Below are 12,696 nucleotides of genomic sequence, written 5' to 3'. Positions count from 1 at the left end.
GTAGAAGTACTCTCAAGAGGTGGCAGAAAGTAAGGAAGGTACCCACTTGTCTCCTTGGCTGCTTGGAAACAAAGGAATTGGTTGCTTCATTTGCAGAAAGTTGAAAGGGCTATGGTGTTGCCATTGGGGTGGGAGGAAGGGAGAAGTTAGTTAACTCAAGGACAGGGGAATGATCCATGAAAACTGCAATAACATGGGATGGCACATCTTGCTATACACACAGCCAGACTCCATTGGCTTTTTCCAGGTTCTCAGGCTTGTTCACACATAAATTGTTCTCTTGGCTTTCCTTGTGTGTGGTTGCTTTTGCTGTCCTAATTTAAAACAATTTAAGAAATATCTATTGAATGGCCTACCCAGTGCTAGGGCTCTAGAAATGAATAGGAAATGGTCCCTGACATCGGAGAGCACACAGTTTAGCTGGAGACACAGGTAAGGTAGCTAATAGTTATAAGAACATTTGGCAAGTCCAGGAATGGAAATAAATGCCAAGGGTCATCAGCTACCCAACAGACTTTGTATTTATCCTTTCACAAAATCTTATTTCTAGCCCATTACGCTGAACAGTCTAGGCAGTCTGTAATCTTGATTTTTGTCTTTTAAGAACCATTTACCAATATTGTAAATGTATTAAGTCTCAAGTAAGCAGTGGGGAAACAGACTCTACTTGAGTAATTTTTGAGGAGGTGAGTGAGCCCTAAAATAAAATTAATGAATTTTTGATTGGCAAAATCTCAAAGGCCTTCTGAGAATCCCACCTTAAATATAATATATATATAATTTATTATACATAAAAATATATTTGAAACCTTTAAGTACTCAGTATTTATTATTTGAAAAGGAATTATTTTTGAGATATGAACCCTTATATTTCAAAACTATAGTAAGTCATGTGGTGATGGAACCTATGTAGTGAGAGCAAAAACACATGAAAGAAAACTAGTTTGTGTAGTATGATTCAGTTTTGAAGAAAAAAAAACTAAACTAAATGACAACCTATGTTTGTATATTCATAGAACAAATATCTAGATGACTTCAACAAACTGTGAATAGAGATTATTCTGGGTAGGGAGAGGCTGGCATGATGGGTGACCCTTATATTTTGTTATGTATTGCCATAAAGCTGTTCTTTAGTCATGAGTTGGTATTACTTTTGTCATCAGAAGGTAAAAATTCTATGCAGCCATCTTAAAAGAGGATGACTACTACCCATGACTGATTTCACTGCACATTCCTTGTTGAAGACCTATCGATGCTAGCTGAATGCACCTATAGCTCAAATGTACCCTGGCACTTCCAGAGACAAACGAATCTTCCTGCTAGTCTTCCCCATTGAGTCTGTTTCTTAACAAATCCAAAGTCCTCTTCCCAGTGTTAAGTACCCCTGTCATCTGGCTCTACCTCTCCTTCCTTCACCAATTACCCTTCCACTAACCTCACCACACATCCTTTGCTCCAGCTACACTGGATTTTTGCAGTTCCAGGATCCTTTCTCCTGTATCTCTGCTCATGTCTGCTACGCCTTCCTCCTGGCCTCCTTCCATCCACCTGTACACATCCAATCACCCTTCAAGGTCCAGCTTGAGTACCGCCTCTTCCATAAAGCCCTACATGACTCAATTCCTTCTCCTATCCACAGTTATAGCCATTCAAATCCAGATATACAATTTCTCACTTTATTCTATTCTGGTCTTTTAACTTAATATTATCTGTACATCTGTTAACTTAAGCTCCAAATATCAATAAGTAATAAACACTTGTCTTTCATTTCCTGTAGAAGATTCCAGAGCCCACAGACATATAAGCAGTCAAGGCTTCACCACTCTGGATCATTTCTTGGGTATGTGTTTTTGCTATTAGACCCCACTGAGGCACAAAGTTCAAGGGCACAGGCTCTGGAATCGGACAAACCTGTGAATGAAACAGCTCCACCACGTATACGCTTTGTGATGTCTGACTCACCATTTCACTCCTCATGCCCTTCTCTTTCAAATGAGATTAATCATTTATACCTCCAATTCATTAGACATATTAAAGCAGATGACATATTTAAGGCAATTGGCAGAATTTTTAAAAATAATAATTATTATTCATCACTTGGGAATTGAACAAAGAGATATGCAGAACCCTTATGTAAACCAGGATGGATGACTTTCAAACTGGCCAAAGGGGAAAAAAAAATAACTAGCAGTGCTAAAAATCAACACATAGGTTAAGAGTTTAGAAGGTCCTGCATCTCTTCGATGTGGCTATCATAGCAGCTCTGGTGGAGGACTCACAGTGCATCAAAATAAAAGATGACATAAGACAGTGACCTGTGCGAGTCATCTAAGAAGTTTTGTGTCCCCATGGAAGCTGAAGAACCTGGCCTTGGAATGACTTCTCCACAAGCAGTGTGCTGGGAAATGAAACTTTAGCTGGGCCCTACATTCTCAGCCAAACACTTCCTTTGGGTTGAACTTGACGACTCGGAAACTGTTTGCAAAGTGGAAGAGCCCCAGTGGCAGGAACATATTTCCTGGGCCTAAACAGAAAGGGACTGAATCCAGCAGAGAGCAAGCAGATTCTCCCACCTGTATACTTGCCCCTCATGTCACTTTTGGCCATTTGCTATTTCATCATTTTTGTTTAATCACCACCACTGGAATTTTTCTGTTGGTTGTTATTTATGGTTAACAAAACATGTTAACAAAAATATGTGTACATCATTTGGACATGCTTTCCTGGGACATACAATCAAAATGTATGTATTTTTTCAACAAAATAATTGTAGCTAAAAAGTTATTTCTGGCATCTTATTCTCACCTCCATACTAATTTATTTTTTATTTTATTTTATTTTTATGTTTTTGTAGAGGTGAGATCTTGCTATGTTGCCCAGGCTAGTCTTGAACTCCTGGCCTCAAGAGATCCCCTTGCCTCAGCCTCCCAAAGTGTTGGGATTACAGGCTTGAGCCACAACACCGGGGCTCTTCACACTTTTAAGAAAATTAATTTTTTACATACCCATCTTTCCGAGGACATACCCTTGACTCTAGCAAGGCTGTCGCAGGATTTCTACCTCTAAATCATGGCTCACTCCTGTGACTTCTCCCAACTCAAATATCCTTCCTTCTGCCTGTGTAAAATCCTCTCACACAGAACAGAAAGACTGGAGAGACCAATGAGTCATAAGAAGTCTCAAGACAGTTTGAGGGATTTTATTTTTTATTTTTTATTTTTTATGAGACGGAGTCTTGCTCTGTCACCCAGGCTGGAGTGCAGTGGTGCGATCTCGGCTCACTGCAAGCTCTGCCTCCCGGGTTCACGCCACTCTCCTGCCTCAGCCTCACCGAGTAGCTGGGACTACAGGCGCCCGCCACCACGTCTGGCTAATTTTTTGTATTTTTTTTAGTAGAGACGGGGTTTCACCGTGGTCTCGATCTCCTAACCTCGTGATCCGCCCACCTCGGCCTCCCAAAGTGGGATTTTTATCTCAAGTAAAATTGGGCCTAAAACACTAGCTTCAGCTCCAGGGACAGAAAATTTGAAATGGGCAACGAGAAGACAAGGAAAAATTCTTTCTTTTAAAAAATAACTGAGATTAGTTGCTTTAGATGATTCAGCTAATGACTGACTATATTTTTCTGCTAAAGAATAAAGTAGATTTCTTCTCTTTTAGATACTTTCCACAAATGAGGTCTGGAAGACTTGAGGTAGTCTCCAAGCAGTTCACCCAGAGATGTGAAAGTCAGATCTGGAATTATGAAGCAAACTTCAGAGTTGCTGGGAACTAGTTCTGAGTAAGTTTAGTAGTATGTGGTTATATTTCTGACGAACAATGTTTTTGTTGGCATGAGAACAGGGAGATGCGTTAGTTGACTAAGTTCCCAGGACATGGAAAGCCTATACTTGAAATGTTTTCATCTCTGGCACAAAGGATGATAGTAGGCACAAAACTATGGCTAATTCAAAAAGTCACAGAAATCCCAGGCAGGTTGGTATCTTGGGAAGCGTCTATCACATGACCTTTGAGTTCAGAGTGGTGTTAATATTGGAGGGTTGCTCTTTGCCACTGAGGCAGAGTCTTAACATTTAATCCCTGTAGATTTCCAGGTAATAACAAAAGATTCGGGGTCTTCAATGCCACTTTGCTCCACTAAAGTTGCAGACCTCTGAAGTCTTTACAGTAGAAATATAGAAACGTAGTAAGTGTTAAAATGAACTTTAGGCCAAATTTTGATGGAGAAATGCTGATGTCAAAAAGAAAAGGTTAGTTAGTATCTGGTCAGATAATTTTGAGACCAGCAGAACCCATTAAAAATTACAGTTAAGCCATTAAAATTGTGTCTTACATTGCATGTGCTATAAACGATGTAAATTTTTGTACTTTACAATTAATTATTCACCTGGGAGTCTCCATTTCATGATTGTCATTTTTAAAGAAACCATGTCGTCGTTTTTTCTTTCAATCTGATTGCAACTGGAACCTGTGTGGAAGGGCTGATGCCCTAGCAACTAACTGGATCCTCTTAAAGGTTGAATTTTATGTCTGACCTATTTAGAGATCTGAAAAGCTTCTCTTCAAAAATAAAGCATCCCAGATCTTAATTTTTAGTTGTCAAGCATTGCTGCAGCCAAGGTTAAATGAGTTGATAGACTCAACATAATTCCTAGAGAAGGTTTTCCTTTTAAGCTTAAATGTAATTCATGCACAAATATTTTTAAAACTTTATCTAATACCTTACATTTCATATATGAATCTAATAATATATTTAGGTCAAGTTACATTTTTAAGTGACATCTAGGAGTATTCCATATGTTAAATATAAAGGCTCAGAATGACATTTATTAAAGACTGGATTAATCTCATGGGTATTGCTGTAATTATTCCCCCCAATCATCTCATCTATGGCATGGGTTAGTGAAGTATCATTCATGGGCTTTCCCTTTGTTTTTGTACATAAAATTTTATTGGAACACAGCCATGTTGTTTGTTTACATATTGTCTATGGCGACTTTCATGTTACAGTGGCAGAGTTAAGTAATTGTGACAGAGACTGCATAACCTACAGTGCTGAAGATATTTTCTGTCTGGCCCTTTTTATAGAAAAAAATTGCCAATAAGCTGACACAGAAAGACAAATACTGCACATTCTTATGCCCTATGTAGAAGCTAGAAAAGTTGATCTCATAGAAGTAGCAAGTAGAATAGTGGTTACTAGAGACTGGGATGGGCATTAGGGTGGTAAATAGATACAAAATTACAGTTGGATAGGAGAAACAAGTTCTAGAATTTTACAGCAGCTAAAGATAACTAGAATAAACAACAACTGATTGTATATTTACTAACAGTTTAAAGAGCAGATTTTGAATGTTTCCAACACAAAGAAATGATAAATGTTTGAGGTGATGGAAATGCTAATGACCCTAATTTAATCATTACACATCATATGCATGTATCAAATTATCACACTGTATGCCACAAATATGTGTAATTATTATGTGTCAATTTAAATTTTTTTAAAGGAAAAAGTTTGCCAATCTCTAATGTTTAGAAAAACTGAGTCTCACCAAATGAGTCTCTTCTAACCAACATATTGTTTTAAAAGTCTGATGGGAAAAGTTTTCAGGTAGAATAGAAAGCTCTACTCATTGACAAGTTTTGTTGGTCAGTTTATCGCTATATCATCTTTGAATCTGAATTTAACTGCAACGAAACACTGTATATGGACAGAGACACAGAGAACAAATTAGCCCACTCTAAGATCAGTAATTGTGTGCACTTGCTTCAAGAAGCAACTCTGCTAACAGCTGACCATACTAGAAATGTTCATTTCTCCAGCTCCATCATACTTTCTATATCATTCTGAGGGACAGAAGGGTTTATACCCTGTCCCAACCTTCAGCTTCCCACCTATATAGAAGGTCTCATCATGCAGGGAACAATGACAATATTTAAAACGCTCTTTGTCAAGGAAGATCTTTTTATCTTGGCAGAGAAATTGTGTCAGAGAATTAATGTTAGAGCATTCCCTAAGGTTTCATCTTCAGATTGTCTTTTGACCTGCCTCTTAAATGGAAATGAAATAAACTCATCCTGTGTAATTTGGTTAGTGGAGTTAAAATGTATTTGAGGACCCAGTACAATTAACAGAACTGAAAACTGTGATGCCTCCAAGATATCACTGGTCCATGAGAAGAATGAGTATTTAATAAGTACTTACCTAACTGTCCATATTGGAATATTAGGGGACAGAAAGAATAGCATATCTGCAAGTACTAATACAGCACCAGTAAGAGTAATAAGAGTATGTTTGGGGCCAATGAAAATCAATCCTTAAAGGAAGTGAAAGTCATGGACTAGTAGAGAGAAGCAGACAGGAAAGAAATCCACCTAACCTCCCAGCAGAGCTTACTGAAAGTGAGTAGAAGTGCAAAGGAAGACATTAAATGCTTAGGGTGGTTAAGTAGAGAGATGGTAGGAATGTCAGTATTTGCTAGTGATGCCACTGTGCAATGGAGAAAGCATGACTAAATGGTGAACTTTGGATGCAATGCTGAAGACTTTGATATGACAGACAATAAGTACATGTGTTTCCTTGATGAGAAATGTCTTGATAAAAATAGTGTTTGTCAAATATTATTCTAGAGTTTAGGGCAGAAAAACCAATTGAAATTTATTAAAAAATGAGTACAAAAGGAAATTGCCAAGCTCTTTGCAACATTTTTCTATTAATTCATAATATCACAGACTTCTTTTTTGGGAGGACTATATCAAGTTCTATATTATAAATGGAGGGGTATTGTGTTTTCTCTGGGTTGCTAACTAAGGCACCAGCCAAAAAAAAAAAAAAAAAAAAAAACCACAAACAAGCAAAACAAAACTATGTTACCATCATTCACCTTATTCATTTTGCACCTGGTCTGATTTTTGTTTTTGTCCTAAATGCATCATAGTAACTATTTTCTAAAGCAGGCAATTCCATAGCATAACTGCATAGATAGATGAAACAAAATAACTTATTAGTCCCGGGGAGGAACTAGAGGGAGGAAAAAGATGGAATGTCACCACTGGCTTGACTTCTTATAAAACACATAGTTGAATTTTAAGTTACATATCCACTGCCCATGCCCTGTGTAGCTTCTCAGACCTAAAACAAATCTCATAGCTAAACTACGCTGTCCTAGTTTCTTTGTTATTTTACAGCTGTGCCTGTATGTGTATTTTTCTGTACTGAAAGCAGAGACTTGGAAATAGCCGGATAAAAGCCAGTCCTGTGTTGTATATGGCAGGAGAAGGAACACAGTAAACACAAACACAGCAGAGCATCTCCCTTTGTTGACAACCTTATTGTTTCCCCTTAATGCATTGTTTAGAATAGCAATTATGTGTCATTGCCCATTATCTTATACACAAAACCAATACCATAGAGCTGTTGCTTTTCTTTCCAACAACTGATCATCATGAATATATAGAGGATTCGTGTGCTGGTGAAACATGTCAAGACTGACAGCTCAGAGCCCAAGAGCAGGGCTGAAGCACAGAACAGGTGTGTGGCCAGGCAGCTGGAGTGAAATCTCCCCTCTGCCTTCTCATTTTTGCTTTCTCTGCTTTCCTCCCTCCTCTGGGTTGGGAGGGAGAGCAGCTTAGAAAGAACCTCCCTTTTCAGGCTGTTTCCCTCTGCCAGAGAAGACTGGCTCACTCTCAAGACGGCAAGCATTTGACCACTGCAAATAACAGGAGCATGTCAACTTGTTTTATTCACATCCCTCACTAGGGAATCAGAAAGCCAAAGACACACTGATGATTTCCCTGGTTTTATGGATCTTGACTCCCCCCAGGCCTGCAACACATTTTTGGTTGGTGTGTTCACATTGTCCTGGCATCTGCAGTGTGGGAAACCTTAACTGTGAGCCAGTAGCCCCACAGCTTCTCTCTATTAAAATGTGCAATTGGATTTCACATGTGTGTTTTAAACACCATTCAAGGCATAATTTACAGGCTACTATCTAGCCCCACAGATGTTTTTCCATCCTGTAGACTTAGCTGTTTCTAGGAATCCACCATCCGGCTCCTTAGCAAAGTCTTCCTACTTTGGACCTGCTCAGCCATTCTTGGCCATGCAAAACTATACAAAATCTATAGTAAGGATTCAAGAAAATATTTACTGAATGAACAACTATTAACTACTCTTTCCACAGAATTATTCATTCATGTGAACAGCCTTCTTTTTGTTTACGTCATCTAATCAGCTTTTACGTCATCAAATTAAACTAATCACTGCTGATCCATTAATATAGGTCATTTATATACATTAAAAACAGTACAGGCCCAATGACTTTTGTGTAGGGCTCACTAAATAGTTACCACGCAGAGCTTTCAGTTACTATGTTCTTTCATAAGGAGAAAAATAAGAATCCCTTTTATATATTGCAAATTATTTCCCTGTGGCTGAACAAAAACAGACTATCTATGTTATAGAGAGATCTACTCAATATCACTTTGACATATTTCTGTGACATCCACCCCTCCCCAAAGTCCATCCTCCAAGAATCTGAGATCACTCCACAAATAGATTAGGCCTGAGGCTTAGGGTTACGGTTAGCTCAAATGTAAGTGCTAATAGTATCATCTAAACAGTTGATTTTAAGTTGTCGGAGGGCCAGAAAAATACTATACTCATTTCTAATTCTTCCGTGCATAGTACAGCCCTCAGGAGAGAGTACAGGCTCAAGAACATAACTGAACTCGACCCTTCTTAGTCTATGCAGAGGATGATGATTCACGCCGTGGGTGGGTTTATAGGATTCCCTTGACCTCTGACTGAGACCCACCTTTCAAGGAAGAAACACAAAGGAAAAAGAAGGTATGACGTTGAGAAAAATGTCCCAGACAAAGCCTTTGCTAGCAATGGCAGTGAGACGAATGTGTTTCATCCAAACAGCTCCACAAATGTAGCTTCCATGTCAGATGAAAACAATTAATTAAAAATCACATTAATACAGATCTTACAATTTGGGTCAAGTTAGATTTTGCCCTTCTGGTTGCAATATACCAACTTTCCTGGTGAATAGAATATTTCAGGTGAAAAAGGGACATTTCTTTTTTTTTACCCTTCCACAGGTACTCTCACCCAGCCCTAGATGTGTGATTCCCAGAAGAAAAAAAAAACACCACAGGCTTCCTTCCACATTTTAAACTACTACACAGTAGCTAAGGAGATTGTGTGGTCACTTCATTACAAGTCGTAGCCATCATAACAAGCCTTCTTTGTTAAACAGAAGTCCTTTAAGGCAGGGACACCAGTAAGGAGCTATAGTGTTGAACACTATAAATGATTTGCAAAGGAACGACCACCAAGCTTCAAAAGTTTTTTAAAAAGCAGCTTTTCATCTTAGGACTTACCATTTCATTTCCTCCTACAGGTGTCTGCTCACAGACCTCATGCATAAAGATTACTCATTTACTCTTTTGATAACCTGAGAATTAGACCATGTTGACAAGTTGGGCTGTCAGATCATCAGGTTATCTGAAGAGTCTCTTGTTTTAGACACACGCATTAAAAATAACCAAAATTCGTACTTGTTATAAATGGTCCCAAAGGCCAGAATTGCAACCAAAGGATGAAAAGTACAGAAATAAAATGGCCTTTTATTAAATTCCTACTACGTGTCAGAGGCTGTATTGGGTATTTTATAGGTGTGCACCCTTTCTCATTAATCTCTGAAGATAATCGGCTGAGGTAGATATCACTATCCAATTTTACATATGGGTACAAGAAGCTAAGATTGCCCAGGGAAACGTGACCACCATTGAGAGAAGTGAGATTCAAAGCCAGGCTTTTGTTCTGCTTTCTTTCCAGTCCACTAAGCTCCTCCCAAGAATGTAACAGTAGATCTTGGGAGACAGTCATTCCTTGACCTGCGAAGTACTCAAGCTGATGGTAGCTAACTGGCTCCCGCAGAAGGGATTCAAGAATTAGAAGGGGTTGGAAGAGAGCAGGTCTACCTCGAAGAATCTGCAGACTTCCTCTACTTCTCTTCTAAGTAGCTGATTCTGCAATCATTTGAGGTGAGATGAGAAATCAAACAGGTCTGCTTCCTGGTCTTATAAAAACAATAAACTATCCCTTTGCTTACTATGCCGTATCTGCAGGCCCCAAGGTCTGGACTCTCTTTCTCTTCCCTACAGCTTTGGTCACACTGCTAGCGAGGAGACCCTCTCCCTGGCTTCCTGTATTTCTTCTGAAACTCCAAAACTAAACAGCAAAACTCTCCTCCCAACTCATGCCTCCTTAGCATCCTTCAGCTGTAAGAAATCCCTATGTCACCCCTAAGATATCACGTGGCTTAGTCAGACACACTTCCCCACTCATTCACCCTTTGCATTCCTACTCTGAATTTTGTGTCATTAATGTACATACCTGTCACCCCAAACACTTCACAGCACATCTTTTTTAGAACAAGACAGGATATAAATAAAAACAAACAAATTGGCCTGGTACTCCATTCGCTTTCTTGCTTGAAACCACAGTGGAATGATCAAAAACTAATCCATCCCACTCGACAGGCTCTTTCCACCAGCAACACTCCCATGAGCGCTGACTTCCATTTTCATCATGGCGTCACACAGATGCTCAACAAGTTCATTTCTGCTTCCCACTCCAACTTCTACACCATTTAAACCTTTTCACATTTCTTCCTTCACTTGAACCATCATGTTTTCACATAAGATTTTCCTCTAAAAAAATGATTGGCAATGAATCCCAGCCCACCTCAACCCTGAGTGGTTAATTCTAGCTTGGAAGCCCATTTTTACCATTGGAGTCTTCCACTTCTTCAGCCGGGGTAGCTTTTTGGGAGGAGTGGTGGGAGTGTGAGGAGAGGAGACTGACGATCCGTGGCCTGGGGAGGGTCAGGGCTTTTCCGTGGACCTTGAGGGAGTGTTCCTTCAGCTGGCTGATTGTCATGGTGGAGAATGAGCACCAAGAACACTTGTAGGCATGCTCACCTGGAAGAGGATGGTGACAAGAAATAGAACAGGAAAAAGAGGAGAGAAGGGTATAAGGCCGGGATGGAAACAAGATAACTCAGTTAACTCATACTAGAGAAGCGCTTCTCAAGCTTCATGTTCTATGAACGAACCTCACAGACCAACAACCTGCCACAACCACAGTGCTCCTTTGGAGTTGAAACTCTTCCATGAGCTCCAGAATCTAGTGAACTGGTCCTTTTTCATTTTGGGCTCTGCTTACAGGAGTGAAGCTATGAACTAATTCCCCAATAGGAAGTGAAACCCAACTGCCCAGGATACCTCCTTTAGAAAAATTTCCAATCCCTTTCCCTCCCTCTCTACACTAGAAATGACCATGTCAGGTTTCATTCAAGGTTGCCTTTTTGTCAGTCCCAGAAAATAATATGCTTAATTATTATTCCAAAGATCTATTAGTGGCTTTTTAATCACAAAGTCATTCAGTGCAAGCTCTGTTGTGCTCTTCTATTCTGTACTTCCTTGCTAACTATACACGTTCTCATCCCACATATATATATTTTTGGACCAGTTCATAAACTTCAGCATAGAACTCCATTTCCTTATCTAGTCAATAGCACAGAAATGGGTAAAAATTAGTCATTTCTCTAAGGAAGAGAGCTGTATATGTAAACATGGGGGTTTAGGGGGTACAGTGTGTGGGTATGTATGTGTGGTTATCTCCAATATTCTTCAATAAAGACTGCCTCTCAGTAAAAATAAGCACTATTTTTAAAATTAATTTTATGCCACTGAAATACAACACAGATCACCATGACCAAATTAAGTTAGAGTGTGATTTACCTTCGCTGTATATTACCTGTTAAATTAATTACATTTTAAGAACTAAGAGTGTGAAGTGGGCATGCTTAAATTGTTGGACATATATACACTGGTAAGATCAATTCAGAAAGCCATTTTGCTTTTAAGAGCAATAGATTTAGAAATGCTCATGTTTCCAACCTAGTAACTCCATTTCAAAGAGTAATAAGAAGATATCCTTTAATAAATATAAAGCTTTACTTAGAAATATACATAATTTATGCTTGAAAAAGGTATGAAATAACCTAAATTTACAACCATAAGAAAACGATTAAGTCAATCTGGGCATATCCTATTGATGATTTATTTTACTCTATTAAAATAAATTCTTGGAGTTTATAATAACATAAAAATAAAAGTAAATACAAAGGCTAAATATATATATTCAATTGCATTAGAATTACAACCGTTAAAAATAATTATAGAGAAAATGACTGAAAGGAAATATATGAAATGTTAACAACAGTGGTGTTTAGGTAACAAGATTATGAATGACTGTATTTCTTCTTTCATTTCCAAACTTTCTCTAACGAACATGTATTTTTAAAATTAATTTTTAAGGTGACATTTAAAAGTCAGAGAAGAAAGAAGAGAAAACGGAATCATAAAGTTTTGTGGACCAGTAAAAATGAACAGAGTTGTGGTCTAAGGATTAAAAGTAAGAAAAACAGGTATTGGAAGATCATTCTTTGCCCCTGCTTTTCCGAGATTATTATTTTCCTGCCACCATGAAAATTACCAAATGGGTTCACATGTGAAGTGAGTATAGCATCCAAGTTCTGTAATTAAGCCTTCCTCTCACCACTGATGACCCTCAGAGCTTGCATTTCCAAAGAAGTCTTTTTTTTTTTTTTTTTTTTTGAG

The 12,696-nt window shown here is 38.5% G+C and overlaps 1 protein-coding gene across 7 annotated transcripts in view; it reads right to left on the bottom strand.

Moving 5' to 3' along the window:
- Window positions 1-12,696, bottom strand: part of ZNF462 (zinc finger protein 462) — a 151,961-nt gene that overhangs the window by 64,207 nt on the left and 75,058 nt on the right. For all 7 annotated transcript variants that reach the window (XM_032164801.2, XM_032164804.2, XM_058445231.1 and 4 more), the window contains one exon: window positions 10,801-10,992. In XM_032164801.2, coding sequence (XP_032020692.1) covers window positions 10,801-10,992 — 192 coding nt within the window. The remainder of the gene's footprint in view (window positions 1-10,800; window positions 10,993-12,696) is intronic.

This window comes from Hylobates moloch, unplaced genomic scaffold (assembly GCF_009828535.3).
Source record: "Hylobates moloch isolate HMO894 unplaced genomic scaffold, HMol_V3 SCAFFOLD_10, whole genome shotgun sequence".
Classification (NCBI taxonomy): Eukaryota; Metazoa; Chordata; class Mammalia; order Primates; family Hylobatidae; genus Hylobates; species Hylobates moloch.
Note: the sequence above shows the minus strand (reverse complement) of the source record. Positions and strands in the feature narration are given on the sequence as shown.